Source organism: Odontomachus brunneus, unplaced genomic scaffold (assembly GCF_010583005.1).
Source record: "Odontomachus brunneus isolate Ranch 3 - 2012 unplaced genomic scaffold, Obru_v1 Obru_scaffold_076, whole genome shotgun sequence".
Taxonomy (NCBI): domain Eukaryota; kingdom Metazoa; phylum Arthropoda; class Insecta; order Hymenoptera; family Formicidae; genus Odontomachus; species Odontomachus brunneus.
The window spans coordinates 1,203,343-1,231,273 of record NW_022639526.1 but is presented as its reverse complement, the minus strand read 5'-3'; the positions used below and the strand labels follow the sequence as shown (position 1 = coordinate 1,231,273).

Sequence of the window (27,931 nt, the reverse complement as noted above, 5' to 3'; positions counted from 1 at the left end):
GCAAGTCTTTTGTTAGTGTCAAAGTGTCAGATGCTACGCACCTGAAGACAACAAAAGAATTCGAGATGTGATATCTCGTACGATCGTTACGCCGCGACGTCTCAAGGATAAAAAGATCCACTTACATAGTTGAGAGGTGAGAGTAATAGGTCCCTGATGAGTAGCCGGTGCCCTTTTGGCCAGCACGCCCATAGCAGGTCGAGGTCTCGTTACTCCTACGATTCTGCCCACAGAATTGCCGGTCCCGTTTCCAGTCCTACCGCCGGAAATACCTCCCAAGCCAATCCCGTTGACAGCAGTCCTGGTTGTCGTGGATTTGTTGTCAGGACTAGCACCGTGGCCCACTTCCGAAAACGGGAAGTTCGCATCCTCGGATTCCAGCTTAATGTCCATCTTCCGCCTCTTTGAGTCCTCCTCGCCGGCTCCGTTCCAAGGCTGATGAAGCAATCGCACAATTGATTAATCCACAAGATATACAAGGCGTACCAGTAAATATGGGTCAAGAGAAACAATCGGTTAACGATGGAAAGATCGGTAAATAAAAAAAGACAAAGACAGATAAGACACGCTGTATCAATAACATATACAGCATATATGTTAAAATTAAATAACACCTTCGTAATGGGCCTCTTGCGTTATATTCCTAAATTTAACTTAGCGTAGATGATATGATTTTATTAAATTAAGATGAAGCTGAATTGTCTTTGTTAAATTAAAATCCCAAATATATTTAAATATTTTGTTAATAAGGCTCAGATTAGAGTTCTAATAAATTAAATTTTCTTGAAATTAAACCGAAAAACAAGTCTCTATCACAGATTTTTATCTTTAAAATTAGATTAGATTAGATTAATTACTAATCAGTTAATTGCAAAAATATCTTTATGACGCGATAAACAATTAAATATATATTTTTCGGAATATCTTACATATGTCGAAATTACTTAATTGAGACCAATAAAACTTTGCCAGGTAAAAGAGACGAGATTATTTTAGGAAATAAATAGACAAGCTATTGTTCTTAATGAAATCAATCGAACAATAATAAAATCAAATTTACTGTTTAGTTAGTATAAAATTCTATCTCTATTCGATATGTTATGGGAAAAAGTTATTTTGAATATTCGTTATAAACAGGACACCCCATATGCGTGCACGTCTGTGTGCTTAATTTAACGAATCAGAGCTCGGCTGGGTTCAACTACCGTTCGAGCGGTCGGCGATCTCCGATGATGATATTGATGACGATCACGCGTACCCTCGTGGACGCGTTAAATAACTTCATCTGGCTTCTAGTCGCGTCTCTAACAACAGGGTGACTCAAGGACGTAGTCGTAGCAAAAATAAGGCAAAGCCCTAGGGCCCACAAGTATAGAGACCTTTCGACTCTTTTTCCTTCGTCCTTTTTCCATTTTCAGCAACAGATCAAAGGCAGAAGACATGTCGAAAATCGACAGTTTTGTATGCATGTGTGTACGTATGTAAAAAGAAATGTGGAAAGATAAAAATATAACGTAATGAATAATTTATATCAGAATCTGATTATCGTATCAATTCCATTAGATTCGGTTCATAATATCTCGATGTTTTATTTCTAGAGATTTCATGAACTTTTTCGAAGAAATATCATTCGTCATACTGTCTCTCGAGAAGAGAGTCTTTATCACTTTTAATATTTAATAGTGACTTGCATAAAAAAAAGAATCAACAAATTTATGGATTCTTGAGATTCAAAGTTCCTTGTAATCTGTCCTATAAAAAGTATTTCCTGCTGAAATCTTTAGTTTTATTTTACGATCAAATCTGGTTCTCATAACAATCTCTATAGTAGTTTCACAAATTTCTCTAATGATGTGTGTGGATATTAGAATAATATAAAATATATTAGAGTCTATTAGAGAAAAAGGGAAAAACATTAAAGTTATAGATATTAGAGTGGAAATAGGAAACAGAGTAATAGGAAATTCTAAAGTTACACATCGGTTATTAAAATTGCAGTAAACGTTAGAGCCGATACTGACAATGTTAATTAAATGGTTCGGCCGAGGTAACCATAGTGTTATCGTTTATCATTAGGAGAATATACGAACGTTGTTGTTGCTGAAGTGCTGTTGACGTTCTTCAAAGCCGAGACCGGAATCGTTCGAATTGTCGCAGACGTCTTGCGTTGCGCCGCTTCTGGGCCCGTGATCATCCGAATTCCTCACGGTGACGGCGTTGAAGGTCGACAGGGTTGTTCTGGGTTGCTGTTGTTGTGGCTGTTGTCGCTGCTGATGACCAACCACTCTCCTGGTCGCGGAATGAGCGCGATTACTTGCGTTGCTCCTCGAGACGGACGATGCTGTCACCGTTGACGACGTGCCGCCTGCGTTGCTACCTGCAAGTAGAAAAATGCACTCTGGTTACCACGCAGCAATTGATTGTTATTCAGTTAATTTTGTCATCGTTCAATGCGGTGATACGTAAAAAACTTAATTAACGGACGCGAACTTAGATTCAGTGAGTAGGGATGTATAAAAATTTTAACAAATAAATTGTCAGACAAATTCCCATGAGATCTTCAATTGAAGTGGCTTGACAGGTCCTAAGAAAGCTCAGATCCTTAACGTCTCATAGATTTTTGCAGATTTATCGAATATCTCGCTGAAATTATAGAAAAAATATGACGAATATTTCGTCATAATTCTTCAGTTTTCTGTCAATGTTCTAGATCTTCACGTTATTGAATCTTCGAAGGGTCTTCAGTGTCCCAAGCGGTTTACACCCAGCTTTGTACGAGGAAGAAAGATGGAACCTCTTCTCGCGAACTCCTACCTTACAGCATGAGTTTCTCACCAATCATCGGGTCCTCGCACAAGAAAATATCAGACACTCCTCAGCAAAGCAATCCGCTTCTTCTAAGACCATACTTGGCTCGCATTCGAAGATATCTTTCACTCTCGGATACTGAACACCAAAGTGATATACCGCGAACAGTACTGTTACGCGAGCAGAGTGGGATTGTACATTCTTTGAGCCACGAGAAGGAGAAGTCTCTCACGAGGGACTCTCGGACTGCTTGTTTTCAATAAAGCCGAACTCCGACACGAACCATGAACCATTCAAGCCAGTATTGATAGACCAGCTCACGATTTATGCATCGAGCATGGAGAGCTGGCGTGTGCATCTCTCTTTCTCTCTCTCTCGTCGGGGCACGATAAAGGGGGGAAAAATACGAAACACACGAGTCGGCGAAAGAGAGACAAAAGGACAGAGATGATGATGATGACGACGACGACGTCGACGAGCGAGCGGGGGATGAGAAGGGAGGAGGGGCGGCGGAGCAATGTCGGACGATCTAACTATAGACCACCTCGGCTACTGGACGGGATAATTGCGTGGGGGTGAAGTTGCAATCGCGGACGCAACTGGTGGCGAGGGGGTTCGATTCCCCACCCCCACCCCCATCTCCTACACCTCCTCTCGTCCTTTCTGTCCTCCCGGCCCCGCGACACGCAGGGGGTGGGCACGTAATCGACGCGTGCACACATGTGCATAAGATGCATCTGTGTGAACGTCGAGGAAAATCACGGGACGATGTCAACGACCCAACGGCTGTCGATTTTCAATCTCCATCTTTCTCGCTTTCCACTCCTTTTTCTTCTCTTTCTTGCGGTTACTATGTTGTTGCATTGGATATTATGTCACGTCCTTCAGGTGGAGAACTGCGTTCTCCTATTTCTTCTTTCCTCTTTTTTTTAGTTGATGATTAATCACCATTATAGAAATTACCGAGTCAATCCTGTAATGTTTTCCTGATCCCGAGCTGAAACAATCCAGAATTCGCAAAGACCGTTTTTCGGTAACGCGAAGTCGCATCTATAAAATTTTGGTCTTGGACCGACTCATCCGGAAGTCTCGTTCGCTTTCATCCTTCCAGAAGTCGATGCAACGAGCATTTGTGCAACAGACATCTGGGGCGTCTTGGAGACGATCGGCGGAGGTCGCTTGTCGTGATAGCGGCACAATCGCGAGCGGCAACGCTATAAAGATAATAATTGCGAGCGTCTCGCGCGGACTGCCGATGCGCCGCGAGGGTTTTAATTACCCTGGCAATCTCGCCAGTCGATAAATAAACGCGACAGAACGCGTTCTCTGTACACCTACGCTGGAGGTGAATGTAACTCTTTATCGTCGCATGGAAGGGTACCGCCAAGACGAATTAGGGCTCTCTTTCTCTCTCTCTTCCTTTGGTATTTGCGTCTTCCAGCGTCCTCGGGAAAGAAAAAGAGGATGAGAAAGAGCGAGAGGGAGAAAGAAAGAAAGAAAGAAAGAAAGAAAGAAAGAAAGAAAGAGTGTACCCTCGATAACAAGATCGATAAACATCGTTACTATTACACCGCAAACAGAGCGCGAGCGCGCTAACTACGACGCCTCTCCTCTCGAGTCTCAAGGAAATATTGTTACCAGAACGAATGGACGGATGATCGGATCGATCCGGTCGATCCTCGTGGCAGACAGGACCCGGGGGTACTATCCGTGAGCTTATTCATGGACGAGCTGATTATCAGCGCCATGGGTGAATTTTGGGACATATACACGTCCTCTGATCAGAATCTCTTGCATAGAAAATTTTATGTGATCTTTCCCAGTATAATTATAGGTTTCAGATAGAAGTGTAATGTTTCAAACATGCAATTCTAAATGAGAAAAGCTTTCCCACAAATTTTACTTTAAAATGTATATCTATAAAATAAAGTTTATTTCTCTGAAATAAGTTTTTGTCCCACACACAAATTAATTTTCAAGTATCTTCTTCTCGGTGTATCGTTCAAATGAGTAAAAGCTCAAATCAGTGTACATTGCTTTCGTGATAGTTACGATTTGATCGTTTCCAAAATGCACTGGGATTTTCGTGTGGTTCTTTATTTGGGGACTATGGGATCCAGTGAGTTTGACATGTTATGCCGAAGCATCAGATATTCCGGGGTTTCCTTGAGTTTCGACAGAACGAGTCTTTACGACAGCACGAGCTCGCTCGAGTTTTGTGTACACTTAATGGCATTCCTGATAGCCTACTTAAGTAGTCGAGATAAGAAGTCGAAGAGACTCTGAAAACTCGGCACGGTTTGGTACCGGTGCCAGAAGATATGGAACACAGATAGGGGCGCAGCACAATTTATTTATGCTTCAGAATTTCGACAATCCACGAAGAGTATCTGAATGGTGTGTATGAGTGAAAGGCAGGCGAGCAGCAACTTGAGGCCAAACGGTGAGAGTAATAACCTAGAAGAAGCGCAACACAACGTGTTAACAGAGATCGACACGCGCAACATATTTATGAACGTATTTATAAAGTGAGAAGCAGATAAAATATCACAAGTCAACTGTCAGCTGCCACACAAAAGTTATATTCAAATGAGGCTGAAGTATGCGCAAATTAATTGGATTAGATTAAATAATCGAAGTGCGACATATAAGTGAGAATAATAGCGGAGTACTTAAGCAAGAGCGCAGTTGACTAAGAACCGGTGTAACCTGAAATTCACGCTGTTACGTAGTTAGTAATAACACGTTGCTTGTCATTCTCTGACAAACGAGAAAGAAGAGAATAAAGGAGCGCAGTATAAATTTTATTGATTACTGATGACAAATCGGAGACACGATGGTGACTTATCAATAAGACCATCATGTACCTACCGTACTCGAACAAGACCCGATAACGAGACAGTGATTTCAGTGATAGGCGGGAACGTGCTTAGTGAATACGTTCTGAGCCGAGCGTGAATTAAAAAAGAAAATAAAAAAGGAGGAAGAAAAATCAGGACAAGATACTCTAGCGATAACAGAAACGTTAACCGTTTATCGATGAACTAAAATCTATGCACATCAAAATTCTCGTCGACTAACGAGTTATCACTCATTAGCCGACGTGATAACGCGAATGCGTTACCACGTGTAACCTTAATATATATTGGTAATATTTTGGTAATATTCTATAACAATCGCTATGTTCCAAATGCACCTTTGTTGTCAGAAATGGGAACTTGCTAAAACGAGAGAATAATATACTGAAAAAGAAATATTTGAAAATTTATTTGTACGTGGAATATGAAGTTTATTCACACAGAAATAAACTTAATTTTACGGAAGTAAATTTTATATCCCGCAAATATAAATTTTCAAATATTTCTTCTTAACGTACAGAGCATTAGTAACATGATAGCAATTTAAAACGTGAAAGATTATATGAGCTGCTACAAAATAAATTGTCTCGGAAGCCTTTTCTACATCAGTGTGCCAATATCATTCTTTGACAAATTATTCCTTATAATCGTATTCCAATTTCTCTCCCGGTGCTTTTTTATCTTTGTTAATTATTTGTCAATTTTATCGTCATTAAATAGAAATTATCTCAACTTTCAATAACACAGATCTCTAGAAAATACATAATAAAATATATGCAATAATAACAAAATATAATCATTAAGATATTATAAATATTAAATGAACATTAAGATATTATAAATATTAAATGAAAATCGACTTGGTAGTTAAGTCATATTAAAAGTCCATTAAGACGACTGTTTGAAATTGAACGAAGCACGAATTTCGACGTCGAAATGCGTCCTCCTCACGCGAAGATAGGCGTAAAGATATCTATCATTGCCCTAATCAGCTAGTTGGCCACACCAACCAACTGTATCAATGTAAATATTAATTTATCGCACTTGTCGATTCGTTGAAGAAGAAAGCGACTTCACAGAAATGAAATCATCGATGCTAATATACTTAGCATATCAAAAGAAATGACGTCTCAGAAAGATCTCTTTGCTTGTTGATCTTATATTGTACGATACGAATGCGAGAAACACGCATACGTAATCTTATATTTTTTCGATTCTGCAATTGCAATAATAGCAATTCGAAAAGTTTCCTGCAATCAATAATGATTACACTTGTACTTTTCAGATCCTCGATAATTCGATGCGATTCGACGAGTTCTCGACAATTGTATATTCCTTGTCTCTCTCTAATCATCAGCGCGCGCTGTGTTTACACATCTTATATTTCATAACTAGATTTTCGCGTGACAAATTTCGCTTTGATCGCACAAATTCATTCGGCAAAGCGGTCGCACATCGAGAATTAACGCAAACCCGTGAACGATCGGCACGAATGGGCATTTAGAGGCGTTTAGCCGCGCGCTAAGCGAGAACAGACTCGAAAAACCAGTTCGTGCGGCCTAATGGAATTTATCAATCCGCCGTCCAATTGAGTCAACTGTCATGCGTGCGTGTCTGTATGCATGCGCCTCTCTACGTTTGGCTTCGTTGTGTTCGACGAATCATAGGCGTTACTCAACTACGTATACAACGCGCCGTTAACGAGCCGCGTATGCGCCCAATTCATATTTGCGCGCGACTTTAGCGACTTGCCAGACATGAGCATAGGCCAAACACCGTTTTTGCGTATCAATTTGCGGAGCTGGCGATATAGATCGACAGTAGCAGCACCACCACCACCATTACAGGTGTCCAGAGACGCAAATGCAACAACGACGGAACCATGAACGAGGTGAGCTTCTCGGACTGGGACTGAGTTCTTGGACCTTTTGCGATTTTTTCATGTCACCGTCCTTCGCGACCGTTCCTGTCGCTTTATATCCTTAGATTCTCGAGATTGCGGAATTTCAAGTAGCTTGACAGCGACGGATTTTTCCCAATTCGAACGTTCGCGTTGTCAAGTCGTCAGCTCAGATTCCCCGATCTTTTCAGATTGTCTCTCTCTTTCTCTCAAAGCCTCTCAGTCCCAAAGTCTCTCAGAGCCCCAGCTAATTTGGCTAATTTGGATCCTCAACTCCTGAGAATCTGGAATCTCCGAAAAAAACAGCGATTTTTATATCCTCCTTCGCTCTTAATTCATTATACAACGATCCAAACGAGTTTCCGATCTTTGTATAAATAATTTAACACTTTTTTTTCTTTTTCGTTAATCACTCGGCCGCATGATTTCGAATGGAATGCTATATTTTCCATCGCAATCGCACCAATGACGCCATTCTGCTGAAGCATTCGTAAACAATGACAGGAAAACAAACGGGAAATTAATGTGAGCATATTAATATTCGTCTGGTCGAAAATCTATGTTCTGGGAAAAATGATCGCCCCTTATCTTTTTGATCTTCAGTTGCCAAGTCTCAAACACAAACTCGCCACTTTTTAATCTGAATTCTTTTTTTCTGAATTCTCTTAACTCACAATGCATACATGGAGTTCAACGACATATAATGCCAAAATGAAAGCACAGAAAAGAATTTTATAGTAAAAATTACTATAATATTTTGCAATCAAAGAATAGATCGACATTCTGTAGTATTTCACTGTCCTTTCATTTCATGTGCGCTATTTATATATATATCAGGATTTGAAATGTGCTATTAAAAGACTTGTTGTGTTTTAATAGCACATTGCAGCGAGGTCTGCTGTTTCTAATGAAATTTATTATGTTCCCCACCAAGATAGAGTTTACTGCCAGTTTGCTAAAAATATAGTGAAGTTGAAAAGATCTTATATAAAAGAAAACTATAATATATATTCTCTGCGTAATCACCCTACTTCCGTCATTTTTTCCGACGAAAGTCGTTCGAACGTTGTACCTAACATCTCGATACTCTCGTCGACTGTTTACTGCGAATCGACTTCTCGCATTTATTTCTCTCTCTTTCTCTCTCTCTCTCTCTCTCTCTCTCTCTCTCTCTCTCTCTCTCTCTCTCTTTCTGTCTCGTTCCTTACAATATCTTGTTCTCATATTTCATTGTGTGTCTCGGGCGCGTATCAGGAACCACGAAGGTTATCTGGGACCGCTCGCACGCTGCCATCTTCTCGCCCGCTAGCTCCGATACTAGCGCCGAGTGTTTTAAACAATAATAATGCTGGCGGGAGATAGCACGGAAAAACATTCGTCAGAAGTCCATCGACCCCGCAAAAGCGTGAGCGTGTGCGCAAACGAGCCGTTTCATCTTTAAAACTCTCTGAATCAGTCGCCGCCATATTGAATTACAATATCGGAAGCATCATTCTTTCGCGCACGTAACATTCCGAATAAAGAGAATCAATATGTGTAGTCCTGGATTCCGTATGGAATTCCACTCGGGGCGAAAGCGGAGCAGCGAATTTCGCGAGACGGAAGTGCACGGTCGGTGCAATATTTAAAAATGTCGCGCGACGTGGATAAATTAGGCGCGTTAACGACTTCCGCGAGAGCGAGGAGAACGAAAATATTTATCGCGAGGGTTAATCGCGCTTAATAACCTGCTGCGATACGAATATTTGGCAAATATGTTGTTCCGCAAATATCAACTCGCGCAAACGTACATACGAGAAGAAGATATCATACTTAGCTCCGCGTCAATGAAGCCGCTTTAGTGCAATAGAAGAGGACTCAGAAAATCTAGGGACTGACGAGAATCTAGAGAATGAGGAATTAACAAAGAAGAAATTAAAGGAGATTTCAGCAAAATGTTCCTTTAAATTCCTTTACTCTTCCTCTGCACAGATGTGTCCATATTTGCAAAAATATGGGTACTTTTTCTATGCCTACATTCCGCACGACGTATCCGTATGACGACGACACTTCTCTGTTAACAAAAATGCTTGAACATTTATTTATAAGATAATAGTTTATTTTACAAAAGTAAATTTTACTTTGCAGAAATAAACTTTATATCTCACAAATAAATTTTCAAATATTTTTCTCTCAGTGTTTATTTGAAATATTCTGATAAAGAATCTAATCTTTAGAAAAGCTAGGTATGACGTGATAGTTTGCGTTATCAGGTCGGTCATATTGTTGGTTTTCCAAAATTCTATAGGGCTACCAAGTGTTCCGAATAACATAAAATAGCATAGTGTGCCTTCGTCCTTTGTTTTATACTGAGAAAAAATATTGGAAAATTGATTTGTAGAAAAAAAGTTTCTTTCAAAGAAATAAACTTTGTATCCCAAAGATCAATTCTCAAATATTTTTTTCTCAGTATATCTAATCTGCGCAACCTTTCAGACCTAATGTTTCCAAGACCTATGCTAATTACCATAACGATAGAGGTCTGTCAACGTGCCTCCCGCGCATCTTAGCTGCAGAAGCATGCTCAAAGGATCGTTGACATGTTCCAAGGTCCCGCTGCTACCTCTCCTGAGTTCCTGACGCCTCTTTTCGAGATCGGGTGCCATCAGAACATCCCTTGCGGAAGACTCGTAGACCCTTTCGTGGCCGCGTCGACCTCGACGAGCAAAAAGCGCCGCGTATCACTGAACGTCCCCCATAGACCTCGTTCTCACTCTTGACGGTGATTCGTCCTTGGGGCACTGGATGTCTCAAAAAGTCTCTTTTCGCGAAGTCTCACGACACTGCAAGATCGCACGATGTGCTCGCGCGCGGCACGTGACTCGCATTCGACTGATGCGTTGTATCACTCCCTCGGGGCCGTCAACGGTCGCAAATTGTGCTCGAATATCGTTCAAACGGCCACACTCCACTTGGCAATTCTCGCACGCAGAATTATCAGCAAAAGAAAAAGCACTTTTTCTCAAGATAGTCCGAAGGCCCAGCTTGTCTCAGTGTGTCAGGCCCTTTTCTACATTCTTAATTTGTTCATTAGGCACAGTCACGCGTTAACATCTCGAGATTATGACTTCTTATCTGCCTTGAGTCCCTTCGATCTTAGAACCCTAGTTCGTAGTTCAAGATATCGATCCAGTATCGATTCGGCTTGTTCATCATCACAAACACGACAACCGCCGAACTCGCACGAAGGCACATGTTGCGGGGAGAAATGGAGGAAAGAAAAGCAAGAGGGGAAACACAAGATATACTGGAAACGCACGACGAACGTCGTATGAAGACTGCCGCCACATCGTTGGTGCGAGATTGGCGTGACCCAAGGCGCCAAGCGTAAATAAGCCCCCACCCTTGCGCTGTGATGCGTCGGCACTGTCGCCGTCGCAGCGGCGCGCTGACGAAGGTGACCAATCAACGGGCGCTAATTAGACGAGTTATCGACGGAGGCGCTCGAATTTGACCAGGTATCAATACTTACGTCTGACATTTCTAAGGAACATTTCTAAGTGCCGTTTGTCCTCAAGATGATACCTGATCTTGACACCTGTTCAACGCAAATTGTAACTGTGCAGTCGAAGACTCCCCTGCTTTGTTGAAGAACTATCATGTCTCAGACTGTAAATAGAATATATTTCAAGATTTCAAGATTTGTGTGAAAATTTCGGATCTAGAATGAAAATTTTGATGACTCGAAGGTGCAAGTTTCACGAAGGATGGCTTCCTTTTCGCGGGTGGAACATTCACGAAAGGCTTATTACGAAATTCGATTAACGCGCGCGAGATTGGCTACGTTCCAGTTTTAAATTTATATCCGCAGAGATGGAAATGTCGTCTTGTTTTGGGATCAGGTGTGATGTAAAAAAAAAAGAACAGGAAACGATTGGACACAAACGCGGCATACCTTCTCGCGCGGCTCTCCGTGTCATCATAACATGACTGCCAATTTTAGTTCGAATCCGGTGCGCGAGTCTTCGCGAGCCGTGAAAGAATTTCGTTCCGTCACGGCGGGACAGCGATTAGGTAATCGAGGCGAGCGTGATCGATTAACGCGCGCGCGAGTGAGCGAACGAACGAACGAACGAAAGAACGAATGAGCGCGCGCGAATACACAACGCGTCACGATCTCTGGCGTCGATCGTGTGACGTCAAGGGCCGATTATAAGTTTACGATCCGCGGATCATTTACGACCCGCGTAGCGACTTAATGCGAGATGCATTACGATAACGCAGTTATCAATTCGTTGGGTAATACATTCTAATTGCTATTTATACGTGAATCTGTAATTTCGCAGTTCCAGCTGTTCCCGGGTTATACTGTAAAAAATTGGTGTAAAATTACATCTATTATAGTGGATAATTTTGAGACTATTACAGATGTAAATTTACACATGTAATTATCGCATAAAAATATATTTATATAGACGAAAGACACATTTTGATACATTGTGTAAATTTATAACTATAATATTTGGTCTCATAATTACATGGAATTTTACAGTGTAGATCGGCGCAGCTATGAGTCGGATAAACAGCGCACAGTATAATCGCTGGAAGAAAGGTTGGACTTTTTTTCTTGAGTCTTTTCTTCGAATTTTCCGAAGCGTGCGTGCGTTTAAGCGGAAAAATAGTTTTTTCCTCCAATAATAATCTCCTATTATTATTTCCTCTAATAACGATCTAATAATTATAGGTAAATTTTTCCGTTAGGTAACGGAAACGTCCAGAAGTTTATCGAGATCATAGTGCGTTGCAATTTTACTTCCACTGACTACACCCGGAGACAAGAAAATTCAAACACTTTCTTTCGAATACTTCTTTCGGACTCTTGAAAATAGTAGTCGATATCCAATTAAAGGATTTGCTTTGGATTAATCGCGAAGGATGAATGTTCTTAATGTTCGTTGGATACGATTTGACATGCGTTGAAAATGGTCGAGTCTTTCTGCTTGCGAATATATCGAGTGTACTGAAAAAACTGCGCACACAAACTCCGAGATAATGTCGACGATTCAAAAGTGGGGAAAAAACTTCCGATAGACGATCGATCTCGTCAAAGCAGTTCTATAAATTACGGACGACTGAAAAATAAGCGAGGACGAAGAAAGAGAAATGTTTTACCTAGTGACCGAAAAAACTGCGAGGTGACTAACACGAGGACCAACTAAAAAGTTTTCAGACTACAAGCCGAGGGTTCATCGAGAAGAAGACAAAAAATGAATGAATCAACCAACGACACATTCGTATCGATCCGAGACGGCGGATACATGAAAACTGTTCGATGAGCTCTCGGGAAAATAGACATCTCGCGTATGTAATTCAGCACGATGGCGCATTGCACGGTGAAATAATCATCTCGCCAACGCGACGTCTTCAAAAGCCTTACATAACGTCGAGAAAATCCATTTCGACTTTGAAGACGCGCCGGGTTAACGACGGATTGCGCATGAAATTCTCACCGGTGTCCAATATATCTAATATCCAAAATATCCAGAATAAATAATCTCAAGCAGCGTTCTCAGAACTTTGACCATACCTTTGTACATTAATGTTTCTTATCGGTTATCAAACGTGGTCGGACGAGGTTTGAATCACCCGTTAGATGCCATTGAACACAGGAATAGATCGGGATCTCTCCATCCCAACTGGATTTCGGCATTTTCACAGTTTCTCAACGTTCTCACTGTCCGATCGGTTCACAGCTGCTGGTCGATTCACGAATCCGCACATTCGCGCAGTCAATAAGATTTATTCTTTTAAGCTGAACTACACCAAGAAAAAAGATCTAAAAAAAATACAAATTATTTATTCGGTAAATATCAATAACAAATTGACTTACATTGATATAAAACATTTTTCAAATAAGAAAATATACATTTTTTTGGAACCTCAGCTTTTCATGAAAGCAATTATTTATTCTATTTAAATAGAAGAATTTATATGTGAGTAAATATGTTATGAGCACTGAATACATTTTTTATTTTTCAGATAATTTTTCTCTCAGTATAGACCGCACTTTTTACCTTTTACACTGAGAAAAAAATACAGTTGCTTTCGGCATCAACTATACTTTTTTATGATTTTAACAAAAAAAAAAAAAATTAGAAGAAAAATAATTTTAGTGTTATTTTTCTAATAACACTTACTAAAATGGTAGTTTTTCTAACTATTTTTATGATATTTAAAATCACAAAAGAATATAGTTGACTCCAAAGATAACTATATTTTTTTCTCACTGTAGAGTGAAACATGTAATCAAGCGTTGGTGGGAAAAGAACGAAGTGCAACATCAGTTCAACTGAAAAAGAACAGGCCTGGTTGTTGATTATTTAAGTGATTCTTGTTTTTCTCACACATTTTCCTATCTAATGGCAATCGAAACGTCAACTGTCCGCGGAATCCTCGTCATTCGCGAGGCGTTGCAAATACTGCGTAGTTGCGCGAAGACTCGCAAGTACTGCGCGCCGCGCACGACCTGTGTACGTGTGTTTGTTATTATTTATCGTAATTGTTATCTCGGTCGCCGCGGAAACCCGAGACATCGATCTAAAAAGTGCGCCGAGCGGGCGCGAAAAATCATCAGGGCGGCAATATAGTGACAATTGAGAAACGTTCATCGTCAGTGACACATTAACGGCCACCCGTTGCGTGAAATGTACAAGGAGTCGCGAAAAACTACAACGCGCGCGCACTACTCGGATTCGAACTGCTAGTCGAATTTGTGAGTGTACGCGTAGGTACGAATTTCAATTTAAACTTTTCAACATCGATTTCATCAACTGTTCCGTCTCTTCTCAATTACGGGAGAAAAGACGCGAATCGAATATCCGATCATTCCGTCGCTCTTGTATCATGAGTCAGCGAATGCAATAATAAAGTCCAATGTGCAGAAACTGATCGCGCTCAACGGCACGTCCATTGCTTTCTTTCTTTCTCTTCCTCTTTCTCTACTTCTCATTGTCTTGTGTAGTTACACGTAATATCTTCAAGTTCAAACCGCTCTATAACTTTTTACGCGAACTTGAGGAAAAGTCCTCTTGAAAAGTGGCTGAATTTATAGCATTATATCTGTATGTATCTATACACATACAGACAACGCAGAAACATATGTACATTTACAATTGACAAATGCACATAGAGATATATGCATAAAATACGTACATATGCGCGTCTATTGTGCAATTATTCGTTACATGTACATGCGCGCGCGCACACATGTGCATGGACGCACGCAAAGACAATTTCGTGTGCATGTATACGCGCATCTACACGCAGTAAGGACCAGTACATGTTCACGGGTAAACGTTGTAAGCTCACTCGTCCTATTAGTCACGCTAGACGATTACCAGTCGTCTCATGATGACGGCTCATATCGACATTTTACAAAAAATCGATCGCAGAGGTTCATTCGTATGCCGGATGTTTATCTCACACATCCGATGACATCTGATGTGTAAAGCTTAGTCCTTAATGAAGGAAAAATTATATTAAAATAATTATGTTGATATTAAAATAATGACAAAATAATGACCGCCTTCATTAGCGCGGATATTTATAGCGGTATCGATATCAATTATCGAAAAAAATGTAGATTATCTTAAATTTTCCAATTTAAAAACATTTTTTTCAAACTATTTTAAAATCTTTTCAATTTTGAAAAATATTTTTAAATTAAACTAAAAAATTCTTTCCTAAATAAAAAAAGAAGGTAAATTTCTATTAGCCAAATCTGATAAATTCCTGTATAGTGATAACAACTGATAATACCATTTTATCTTAAAAAATATATTCAAATTAAAAATCTTTTAAATAAAAACATATTTTCCAATAAAAAATACTTTCCTAAATTGAAAAAATTCCTTGAAGATAAGTTCCTGTGTACTAAATCTAACAAATTCCGGCGCAGTAATAACACCGATGATACAATTAGGATGTCGTAATCTTTGGGAATTAAATCGAAGAGAACATCGACTCGCGTCTGTTTCATTGTACGATATTGATACAGATGCAAATTTTACTCGAAAGAATGCGGCGATACGTGCACGAAGTACGCGCGAGCGACCCCTGCTGACGTTCGTGCAAAACTATACATATGTATACAGTATTCTCCAACTTTATTTACCTTCTGGTATTTGGTTCAAGCTAACTGAACCGTTTTCCACGATGTATTAATACTTGGGTGCTATCGAAGTATCACCAGGCATCATAACGCGCGTGCATGAACGACGGCGGCGACTCTAGTCTCTACGGCTCGTTGAACGTGAATCTCGTCCCCCATTGGACAATGACCCGCTGTGCTTATTTGTCGTCGTTGCTTTTACGACTTAAACTGTTATTCGGCGCAAGCACTACGCGATGTTTTGGTATTCGCGCGAGCGCGCTTCGGAGAGCATGTTGGCCCGCCGAGTCGATCGATAGATGCGCTCCTGATAAGCGCCACCATCTTGCAGATTGTGGATTACCTTGTAAGAATATATGAATCTAATTATTATCGTTCGTATATGCATATAGTGCGCCGTGTACGAGAGGCGAACGTGCGCTTGAAATGAAGTTTGTTTTCCCTCGAGAGACGAGATCATAAATGATTAAACAACTTCAAGTATCTGAAGCACGGACCTATCCTAACACTGTGACGCAATCGATTGCGATACTAGTTATCCTGAACTATGAGTAATTGCACGGCAAAACTACTAATGATCAATATCTGCTGTTGCGATTTAATCTCGATAATATCGAGACGATATTTAATTCGATTCAATCTGGCAAATAGCGCGTCCGAAGAAAAGTGGAATTCGTGTTGTAATTGCAAAACTGTATTGAAAGCGCGGATCTGCTTGCGGCGAAACGGATGAAGAAAATACATCGCTCGATAGTATGGGAGAACGGGGAGGGGACGAAATTTTATTTCGTCGCAGCCATGAGAATGAGATGAATATACTGAATAGAGACGCATTTTTGTGGCCCGTACTCGGAGTCTTATCTTTAGGTGGACGGCCTGCTATCACTGCTGCTCTCATAGAAAGGCTGATAGTGCACGTGACACAAACGTGAACAGAGAAGTGTACGTACAGAAGCTCTCCCGGATCTCTATATACGCGTTCTCGGAGTACCCGAAGATCGCTGATGTAATCCGAGAGATCTTTTCAAGATTATTGAAAATCTGGGAAGATCTGCTTGAGGTATTTTAAGATTGTGGAGCTTACCAAATGCTGATGCTTAGAGCGTCTTTTCGGAATTTTGGTCTACGAAAACGACTGGGAAATCATGGAGATCAGCAAAAAATTGCTCGCGAAATTTCCTCCGAGAATCTCTGAGATCTTTAAAGATCAATTTTACAATAATAGTTTGAACTTAGATCTACTTTTATAAACTCTGCTCTAACAATGCGTTTGAATAGAATTTAAGCTCAAATCTAAGTTTGATAAATCTAAATTTATCCAATTTATCTGGCTTAAGTCTACAAGTTTGAACTACCACTGAAAGATTAGCATTGAAATATTATTTTACAGCAATACTGTTTCGTAATTGTCACAAACGCAATTACCACGTTTCGTGATTACATATATCAGCCTCCACGAATCCACTCGTTTATTCGTTCAGCTGTTCGATCAGCTGAGGACCGCTGGATTATAAATAAGGCCCATTACCTCGACGACCTCAAAAAACAACCAAACTCATAAGGTCAGCTACGATCTCAGCCGATCAGGCACACGCTAGCTGAACGTACGTCTTGTGAATAAAAAATGGCGTTATGTAAATTCGTGAATCGGGGGTCTACAATATATACACGAGGCAGAGCCGTAATGGCCGTTGATGACCGCCTCGGACGGATCTGGAGATATGCGTATTCAGCAAAGAATGGATCTAGAAACGCAGAGACGTCGCTTATCGTCGGCCTACGGAGGTCACGTGACTCCCTATTGTCAATTTCGACGTTGCGCGTATTGGTATGTCGAGGAATCGATGCCACAGCAGATAACATGTTTATAAGTATGTATATACGTAAAAAATATTCTTGTAATTCTTTTGGGACAATGTAAACAGACATGGGTCGTTTGAGATGGAGCGGTTTCTCTAAATGTCGCTATCTTAAATAATAATGGCAGAAATCAATTTCTTTCTTCCAATGATATCGAAAAATCGCTACGTTACTCGTTTCTTGGATACACGCATTATGCACGATTTTGTCGACGTCGATGAAACCTTAATCGGAATTTAAATCTTTCTCTAAATAAAGTTTAAATTTAAATTAAGATTTGATCGACGATCGTAGAAACGGGCATAAGATGTTTTTCATGTAGAAGTGATTAATCAAGTACCATAATTCATGTAGAAAAATGTTTCTAATATAAAAATAATGTTAACATCACCACACTACTTAGATTCCCAAGCTGGTACGATCAGTCACACAAGATTCCACATGAATTACATAGCGACACACGAGAGGCAGTATCGAATGGAAAGTGTCCGGTAAGGATCGATACTTCTCTACTTATCTCCTTTTGGCGCGGATATGCGTAATGCGAGATTATATTAGCATATATCGTAGGGAAAGTATCGGCTGCTGAATTCCTGCTTTATAGTAGAGGCTGTAATTTACGTGCGGCATTAAATACTTGTGCGATCGATACTTCTCATATATTAAGCGGAAATTGGTATTTGGAACAATGTATCTGTTCTGGAAGAACGCGATACTTTCGTTGATGCATCACTTTCAAACATCGATCTCCTCTAATAGCTGCATCTGTGTGGTATCAAACTTACGAGGCCGTTTTCATGGTATCGAGGAGAGAACATGACAAGGTATCGCTCTCAAGTAGCGATAAACCAACGAAAGGGGCAGTCGAAAGTATCGATACTCGCACGCTCGTACTCGGCTGGTAAAAGCATCGAGTATCGATACTCAGCCACGACTAACTTCGCCGGCAGCTCCGACTGGTCGAGTGTCGATATTCGTATACTCCTACTCGACCGATAAGAACATCGAGCATCGATATTTCTAGGTGTTACTGGTGACGACATTCGTGCTGCCTTGTAAAGTGAAAAACGATAGGTTAAGTGTGAAATTCGTGTCTGCGGACGAAGATGGAAATCTAAGAAATTTAGGAAGAAAAGGGGAAGAAACGACTATTTGTTGCTACATCAGAGCCACCACGAATATGCCGTATAAGAGTAAGATGTGGTTCTACTTTAAGAGAATAGACGAGGCTACAGTGTCGTGTAACTTGTGCAATAAACACATCAAGTCCTCCGGCAATACGTCTAATATGATGAAACATTTGAATATGCACAATAAAAGTGCCAGTGCAGACAAGAAGGATGACAAACCTGAAAAACTCAAGTCAAAGAAGAGGAAGAGATCCACTGAACATATATTTGACAAGTAATGTATTCTTGCTTATACCAGATAATTCAACTGGAGAGACTTTACAAAGTTTCCTATCACCTCGCAGTCATTGGCTGGAATTTGAAAACACTACTGACAACACTACTGATGCTTCGAATCCTGGGACAAGTTATGAGGCTGAAGATGAGGTATATGTATTTTCTTATTGATCAATTAATTCTTCTATATTCTACGACTGTACGCTTATAAATTTAATGATTCTAAGTCTCTTTGATTAAAGTCAAACAAATATAATAATAAAGAATGACAAGAGCCGATTGCAGATCTTATTATATATATTTTTTTAATTGAATATTTTCCTTTTCTTGCAATAGGAAAAATTTATCGATGTATCAATGAATACATCGCCTATAGTTGCAGCTATTGAAAGGATATCCAGCTATTCTGGTAAGACATTGCTTTTGTGTCAGAAACTTAAGATACATAAAAAAAAAGAAATATAAAAGTAAAATTCAGAGATTTATCAGTTACAAAGATAATTCCTAATTAAGATATACGTTTGTATATATGTGTACGCACATATATATTTTAAAAATAACTATAAGTATCTCACTTCGTAAATGTTATATATTTTTTAGATGACGAGGATCGCCATATGCAGATATCGGATGCTATCCTTTACTTCATCTGTATTGACAATCAGCCATTTAGCACTATCCAATGTAAGGGATTCAAGCACCTGATGAACGAGCTTGCGCCGCTTTACAAAATACCTAGTAAGGACACAATCAAGAAGAGACTAGACGAAAAATACGAATCAGTGGCGCAGGTATTCAGGCAAAAGCTGAATGAAACACCATACGTGACCATTACTACCGACGTTTGGACTGAGACAGTGTTCTTTAAGAACTACTTGGGACTGACAGTACACTTCGTAGCGAACGACAGTAGAAAACTGGAGTCGTGCAACATCGAGGTCATCGAGTTGCCCGAATACACAGAAGAGTACATAGGGTGCGCTCTGTTGAGCGCCCTGATGAAATGGAACATTGCTATCGGCAAAATCGCCGCAGTTGTGACGAATGACGAGCCAAACATAGTCTCCGCGGTCACGCAGACCTTCGGTAAAGACAAGCATATAGTCTGTTTCGCTCATACCATCAACTTGGTAGTGGAGAATTCCATAAAGAAGTGCGAAGGCCTCGGTAACGTCATCGACCAAGTGAGAAGGATCGTGAAAATCATGAGGAGCAACCCCTACCTAAGCAACGAGCTGCATCATCGCCTAACTGACGCAGATGCACCTGAGGACGAGACCAAGAAGCTCACCTTGGACATCAAAGCGAAGTGGCACACCACATTCTGCATGATCGAACGATTCCTCGAATCGTGGAATGTGATCGATGAGATCCTGTACGTGAGTCGCAAGACTCCCGAGAAACCCACCGACGAGGAATTGGCCACGCTGAAGGAGATTCTGGATCTATTAAGGCCGTTGGAATTCGTGGTGCAAGAATGCTCGGCCGAGAAGTATATCGCGGTTTCGAAGGTGATACCGCTCATCAACTGCATCCTGACTGAGTACAAGAAGATCACGCAAACGAAGCAATTGTCAACGAGGCTGAAGGAGATCATCCTCACGGAATTGGAAAGGAGATTTGGCCACATAGAGTGTATCAGTTCGGTCTCCCTCGCCACGATACTCGATCCCCGTTTCAAGAACATACACTTCCAGAACGCACAGGCTCTGTCCGACGCTATGTACCTGTTGCGCGACACGATCGGCAAGCTGTCCAACGCGAGCTCATTCGGCGAGTCCGACGCCGAGCAGGAGGACACCAAATACGACCTCTGGATTCACCACAGACTCTTGGCGCACAAGCCGAAGGAGGAGGGTGACGGCGTGTCTCTGAAGGACGAGTTGTCCCTGTACCTGGCCAGTCCGCTCGCCTCTCTAAAGGACGTCCCTCTGGAGAAGTGGGAGAGCATGAGAACGCTGTATCCTACGTTGTACAAAGTGGCGGTCAAGTACTTGTCGATCGTCGCCACGTCCGATCCCGCGGGTACCCTGTTCTCGAAAGCGGGAGTCACGAGCGTACGATGGAGGAACCAACTGACCGACGAGAGATTGCACAAGCTGCTATTCCTGAACTCGGTGGATTCGGAATACTGGTTTTAGCGAGTGATTAATGGAAAAACCGATCTACCACTTTGTTATTCATGACGATGACGGGCCAGAGGAACGCGAGCAACCGGTGGATCGGCTCCAATCTTCGGATAATTACCCTATACGTATTCTCCCCACCAGCCGCGACGCTGATTGATCTTGTCCCACAGGACAGAAGATATCTCTCGCAATGCCTTTATGTACAAAAATAGTTATTGTTATGACAGTTACATGTCAATAGAACGCAGTGTAACATTATTTTTCTAGTAAAGAGTTGACGTTTTCATCATATCCTTTCATGCGACTTGTTATTGCTGTGGCTTCTTTACTTACTAGATGCTCTTATTGCGCTGATAAAAATGTCGATTCTTCCGAAGAAAGAACACATTAGACCTGACATCATCAAGTATCGATAGCTCTTTACAGAATCCTATCGAGAGATAGTTTTCGAAAACTGATAGCAATGTTGGGTAAAGGTACCAGGAAACCGTCGACGGTTCTAGGCAAGTTACTCGCGAAGTATCGATACCTTCGGAAGAGAAAGAGCGCGTAAAACATCTGTGCAACGACTAGATCGAGCGCGTACGCTCCTTCAGCTTCCTTTCGGGTCGCAGATGCCGCTTGAGATCGGCCGAGAGGAGGCAAATTGCTAAGACCCGCTCTGTAGATTGGCGATGATTGAGTCTACATTACAAAGACCTTGGAGGCCTTTAACACGTCGGTCTTTGACGACACTTGTTCCACAAAGAGATTTCCGCGCTGTTCGATTACCAGCCCTTTCACGTGCATCAAGTACAACGGCCTCTTCAGGATCCCCGGGAACTTCCTGGTACTTTACTTAGCGAGAACTTTCGAGAGCCTCGTCAAGTGAGACGGTATTTTTGAAGAATCGCACTTCCCGTTGCCCGACTTGGCATTTGAAGTATGTGACTTTGATCTCTTATTAATTCAGTTATGATAATTTTGGAACAATGCAGAGTTAACGGTTTGCGAGTGGCAAACGATGAATCGCAATCCCAATGCGTTCTATGCATGAGCGGAAAGCGTCCGAACACCTCGTTGAACGTTCGAGCGTGATTTACGATGAGAATGAGAGAGAAGTTGAAAGTCGCGCCCTGATCATAATTCTGTTAATGTTAATACCGAGCTTAAGACAGACAACCAGACGCGATTTACAATCGCGCGCATCTAAGTGCTTTTCGCTCGCATTTATATTCGCGAATGACACCGACGATCCTGGAGGGGTTCACCTCGAAATAACGTGAGTACTCAATTCGGGCACTCAAATATCCGTCGATAATAAGACGCGTGGCAGTAGCTAGTTCGACAAGACGGAGAACACACAATTATCGGACACGTCGTGCCCGCTCGTCTGTGTCCGAGAAAAAAATATCACTAGTCACGTGGTCGCGGCGAGCACCACGTGGCCACGCTGGCGCCGCGAGTTCTCACATGCCGTCGCGTTACATGTGTATGTGTATATATATATATATATATATATATATATATATATATATATATATATATATATTTACTACGCGTTTTTTAAATTAAATCGCGTACAAGTCCAATTTAAAATTGTATAGCTGCCTGATGTGGAGACGTCTAAAGCCTCATGTGAGATTCGCTTTAAAATATAGTTTGAATCCTGTTCCACGCGATCCAACAATCAATTCATGAAAAATCGCACATGATTAAAAAGAATTCACGTTGACCGAGCCTAAACAGAATATCTCTCGAGTGTGTCATCTGAAGATGACTTGAAGGACTTTTATTTAAAGAAGTTTGATTGGTCAAAAGTGAGATATTACAAATTGTAAATGATCGAAACGAAATAAATAAATTTTCACTTACATTTCTTACAGCGCAACGTACTTGTGAAAATTTCATGCAATTTGCCTATTTGGGAGAGTTGAAAAGTTGACAAGTGCAACTTTGCAACACTTTGTCCTTGCGATGCAAGCAATGTGATGGAACTTTATACGCGATAGTAAAGTAAAAGAAATACATATATATTAAAATAAAGAGAGAAAGGGAGGAAGAGAGTACATATATACGTATGTTTATATCTACTGTTTTTTATATATCTATATAGATCCAGTAAATACGGGGTGTCCGGTAACTGATCGAGCAACCGCCGTGTACGGGTACAACGGGTCAAAATAATCGTAAAAGTTATATACCATTTTGAAATTTTCTCAATATTTATTCCGTAATTAATTAAAATGTACTTAATTAATGTAATTAATTAAAACGAATAAGCTCACGAAAAGCGGTAGGTCAAGGTCTGTAAATCTGTAGGACAGGTGTGTAAAAGAAATGGCTTACCTCTTAGCAACGATGAGTAAACAGCTGATTTCGAGGCGGAGTAACGTATACGTGTCGCTTGTTACTCCGCCTCGAAATCAGTTGTTTACTCATCGTTACTAAGAGATAAGCCATTTCTTTTACACACAGAGTCTGTCCTATCGCTTCTCGTAAGCTCATTCGTTTATAGATTTTAATTAATTACGGAATAAATATTGAGAGAATTTCAAAATGGTATATAACTTTTATGATTATTTCTACGCGTACACGGCGGCTGCTCGATTAGTTACCGGATACCCTGTATATGGCGTATCTGTTGCAGAGATATATACAGGGTGTCTCACACTCTCCTCCGGATATTTTGTGAGGACGTAGAACAGGTTGAGGTGAATATAAAAGTCCTATACCGTTTTGCGATTATCGAGATATTAATTGTAGAAAATTTGTGAATGATCATGCAGGATATGGTAAATGAGTTATAATAGCGACGAGTACTTATACTTTAGGTCAAATTGAACAAAAATGTCCTCTACCATTTTGCAAATAATCACATAGATTTTTAATTATTAATTAAAGAAGATGAGTGCATTATCACGCAAAATCGTGCAATAATCTTCTTTAATTAATAATTATAAATCTATGTGATTATTTGGAAAATGGTAGAGGACTTTTTTGTTCAATTTGACCTAAAATATAAGTACACGATGCCAATCGTCGCTACTATAATTCATTTACCATATTCTGCATGATCATTTACAAGTTTTCTACAATTAATATCTTGATAATTATTGCGAATATCGCAAAACGGTATAGGACTTTTATGTTCACCTCAACCTGTCCTACGTCCCCACAAAATGCCCGGAGGAGAGTGTGAGACACCCTATATAGTAAAAACATAAATAAGTTGCACGGTAAATGATGATATTTTCAATCCATATGATATATATATAGATGATTAATTATAATAGCAGTAAAAAATCATCGAGTAACAAAACGGTTTAACGAGAGCCGAAGTCGCGGTTGTTAGCGCGCTATAATGCGGTTAAAATTAAAGCGTGATGCTGAAAGATAAGCTATCCTATATCATAACGATCTGCGATTCATTTTCGTGCCTTTCTACGTATCTCTCCCCTATGTTCCTTATCACATCGCTCGTCCTTTCGTTTCTGCTATCGCGCTCTATTCTTATCACGGCACGTTAGGAGTTCATTTTTACCGTGCGACGCATCTTCCTCGAATGACACTCGCGCATCTCATGCTTTACCGAAATGACTCCGAAGATATTTTTAACGAGCTCTCGTTAACAAACCGCCGATCGCACCGTCTCGTCACCGCGCGGAAGGTGCGCTGTTACCAGGAGGGTGCGAGAAAAAAAATCCGTGCGTTTTATCGCGGTACGCGTCACGCTTTGTACACCTCGCGAGCGCGTCTTACTTGCTCCCTAATTAATCACGAACATATTATATAACGACATAGTTTCTGCAGATCCTTCTGGATTCGTGTATTACGTAACGACATACCGCGCAGACGGAAACGATACCTTTCCAATTGAAAGGACGCCTGACGGAGAAACTAATGGAGGGGCTTTTGTGAAATTAAACGTCAAGTATATAATTGACAGCTGTTTTTCCTCAAACGCGCACAGCTGTACAATAACGAGGCGAGCCGTCCATTTTTCGAGCTGAAGAAATTCACTTTTGTTACGAGTAAATTTTCCCGAGTTACCCCTCTATTTCAAGAAAATTATTTTTATGATTCTATGATTTCTAAAATATGTATGAAGCGGAATTTTTTATAAATTTCAAATAAAAAAAATTTTTTTCCAACTTGAAAATTCTGCCAAACAAATTGCATGAAATTTTCACAAATGCGTTACGCTGTAAGGAATGCAAGTAAAAATTTTAAGTGCAATTTATAATATCTCGCTTTTGGCTAATCAAACTTTTTTAAATGAAATCTCCAAGTCATCTTCACGACACACTCGAAAAATATCCAGTTTAGGGTCAATCGATGTGAATTCTTTTTATTCAAGTGCGATTTTTCATATTGCTAGTTAATATAAGATTTAAATAAAATTAATAGTTCGTGAACTGTAAGATATAAACAGAGCTTGTTAGCATCACCAGTTCCTATTTGAACTTTGAATTAAGTCGCGTCAACTAAGAACACTAACTCAGTGAGTGACCAAAGTTTGAGAAAAATTGCACGGAAACAAAATGTATATAAAATTGTTCCAGAAATAGATTGTTTCATTATATTGTTTATAATTTATTATTACGCCATGATTAAAAGTAGATTCAGTATGTCTTTTTATGATCATGCATTAATAAATACAATATCGATTTGGTTATTAATTTTTACTACTTGGTTATGTAAAAAAAGACAACTAAATTATAAAATTTTCCTAATAGTGTTAGTACCAAAGATTTGTCATTTTTCTATTAAATTTTCGTTTTCAAAGCGTTAAAAGGAAAATAGAAAGTACCCGTTAGATGTCTAAAAAAATATCGAGTCAGTGTTGTTTGTTTTATTCGTAAAGATTAAAGATAATTCTTCAAAATTGGATAACTTCTTTTTCTATGAAACGAAGTTTTTGTCTGATAAACATAATCTGCATTAATACTTTGGACGAATATTGTGTGTTGATACCTCTAATTAGTTTAAATTAATAATTCATGCATTTCGATTCATTAGAGTCGCGTTGGCAGTCCAGGTTTATTTTTAATTGAGTAAGGACATCTTAGAGTCTTTTTTTTATCACTTGGGACGAAATTCCATCAAATTGCTCGAGAAGAAGAAACAAGGTCGAGAGGCAGAATTATGTAATCTCAGAATGTTTTTCTCTCGCATCGATCGTGCATTGAAGTTTTCTCTGGAATTTTCATTGGCAAGCTTTCACTCAGCTTCGTCGGATAGATATGTCAGTACATTGTGGTAGTCACGTCCAGGTATCGATGCTCACAGGATTCCCAGACGGATTTGGACTCACGCCACTTGGCGTGAGTGCACGCGACGCGTCGTCGCACCTGGACTGCCTCCGCCGTCGCGTTTCCCTTAATCATGTTCCATAAACAAACCCGACTACGTCGCGAGCCGATACTTGCCGAGACGACATCGTCTCTCGCGCGCGCGCGCGCACCGCCGCCGTCGCCGCCGTCGCTGATCACCACCCGACCGCGAAAGATTGAATCCGAGGAGACCGATCGCCGCCATGTCACGTCATATATCTATGAATTGGCAAGAATGCCGTACTTGATTTCGCGAAATCGCGCGACAACACGCGGAATTCGCGGTCGGTGTCCAAAACTCGCGCTGAAGGCGGACATTCGGCACGACGGTCTCCCTTCTGTCGGTCGCCGTGTCATCGCATGCATCTCGTGTTGGCGAACGATTCGAAATGAAAACAATCTAGAGGAAACTGTAGGAAGCCTATTCTGAAACTGTTAACGACAATGTCGTTGCGTGGCTTATCTATTTACATATTATACTCGAGGGACGACAACGTAACGACAACAACGACACTGTCGTCAAAGTCACAGGACGAAAAATCTACCTAGAGAAAATGCTGCGACTGCCATATTTTCGACAGAGCGTATCTCGGCGCGGACACCGTGTATATACACGACACGCACTCCACGAGATTTGAATCTCGCGCTTGCGTCCGCCAGCAGATCCCTGATTTATCACGTGGCCGTTGTTGTGCATCGTTCCAGCTGGTATGTGCTCATATCCTGATCGATATCGTAATGAGTGTGATCGCGGCGGACGAGCGGGACGGGACGCAAAACGATGCACAGTGCGACGGTAGAGGGGAGCGGCGAGGAGAACGCGCGCGGCGATCTCGCGATTTCCTGCGTGGCGATTGCGAGATTGCACTTACCGGCCGCGGATCTGGCGCCGCTTTTTCCATGATGTCTGCGGTACTTCTTGGACGTCGTGCTGCGACCCTTCAGTAACATCGTACACGCACTGGCACGCGTTCGTTCCCGGCGACGACGCGCTCGCTACGCATTATTATCGGGCCGCGCGGCAGCCATATTTGCCCTCCGCTGCTCGACTGGTAGAGCTTGCGGTCGCGCTACGGCGCCTCGGCTCGGATCGTCTCACTCGCTCGCTCGGCCTTTGGCTCGCGGCCATGCCACTGTTGCGCGCGCTGACGTCACGTGGCCCACTACTTGTCTCTTGTGCGCGCGCCACCGGTCAGGGCCGTCTCATCGAGGCAACGTGCCCGCGGCAATTGTTTTGTTTGCGCTGCACGATCGAGAATAAACGATGCTGCGATGGCACATCAATATTTCTTCCTGATCATAACTTTGTTAAGAGTTCTGCAAAAAGACAAATGTAGAATTTTGATTTCTTTTTCTTTTTGATACGCGGTATACACAAAGTATTGTAAATAGGAAATATCGAAGAATTTTTCATCGTGATTTTAGAATTATTAGTTATGCAATAAGTAATTATGACACATTTCTCTTATGACAGCTATGATTGTTAATCCACAGCGAATGATAAAC

General features: G+C 40.9%; 2 protein-coding genes across 11 annotated transcripts in view; one reads left to right on the top strand and one right to left on the bottom strand.

The window, feature by feature from the left end:
• LOC116847309 (nuclear factor of activated T-cells 5) overlaps positions 1 to 27,564 on the bottom strand; it is a 34,301-nt gene extending 6,737 nt beyond the window's left edge. For 2 of the 10 annotated variants that reach the window (XM_032822167.1, XM_032822168.1), the window contains exons 1-3: positions 10,073 to 11,015; positions 2,091 to 2,377; positions 126 to 435 (exon numbers count right to left, since the gene is read on the bottom strand). In XM_032822167.1, coding sequence (XP_032678058.1) covers positions 126 to 435; positions 2,091 to 2,377; positions 10,073 to 10,211 — 736 coding nt within the window. In that variant the 5' untranslated portion in view covers positions 10,212 to 11,015. Of the gene's footprint in view, positions 1 to 125; positions 436 to 2,090; positions 2,378 to 10,072; positions 11,018 to 11,077; positions 11,215 to 13,132; positions 13,382 to 13,832; positions 15,287 to 27,297 lie in introns of those variants that run through there. The other 8 variants (XM_032822173.1, XM_032822174.1, XM_032822175.1 and 5 more) reach the window with 8 other exon arrangements.
• On the top strand, positions 18,082 to 21,401 carry LOC116847313 (zinc finger BED domain-containing protein 4-like). Its single transcript, XM_032822184.1, has 4 exons — positions 18,082 to 18,979; positions 19,050 to 19,131; positions 19,318 to 19,390; positions 19,582 to 21,401. Exons 1-4 carry the CDS (start codon positions 18,756 to 18,758, stop codon positions 21,120 to 21,122), a joined length of 1,920 nt encoding a protein of 639 aa, XP_032678075.1. The 5' UTR covers positions 18,082 to 18,755; the 3' UTR covers positions 21,123 to 21,401.
• Positions 27,565 to 27,931: the final 367 nt, after the last annotated feature.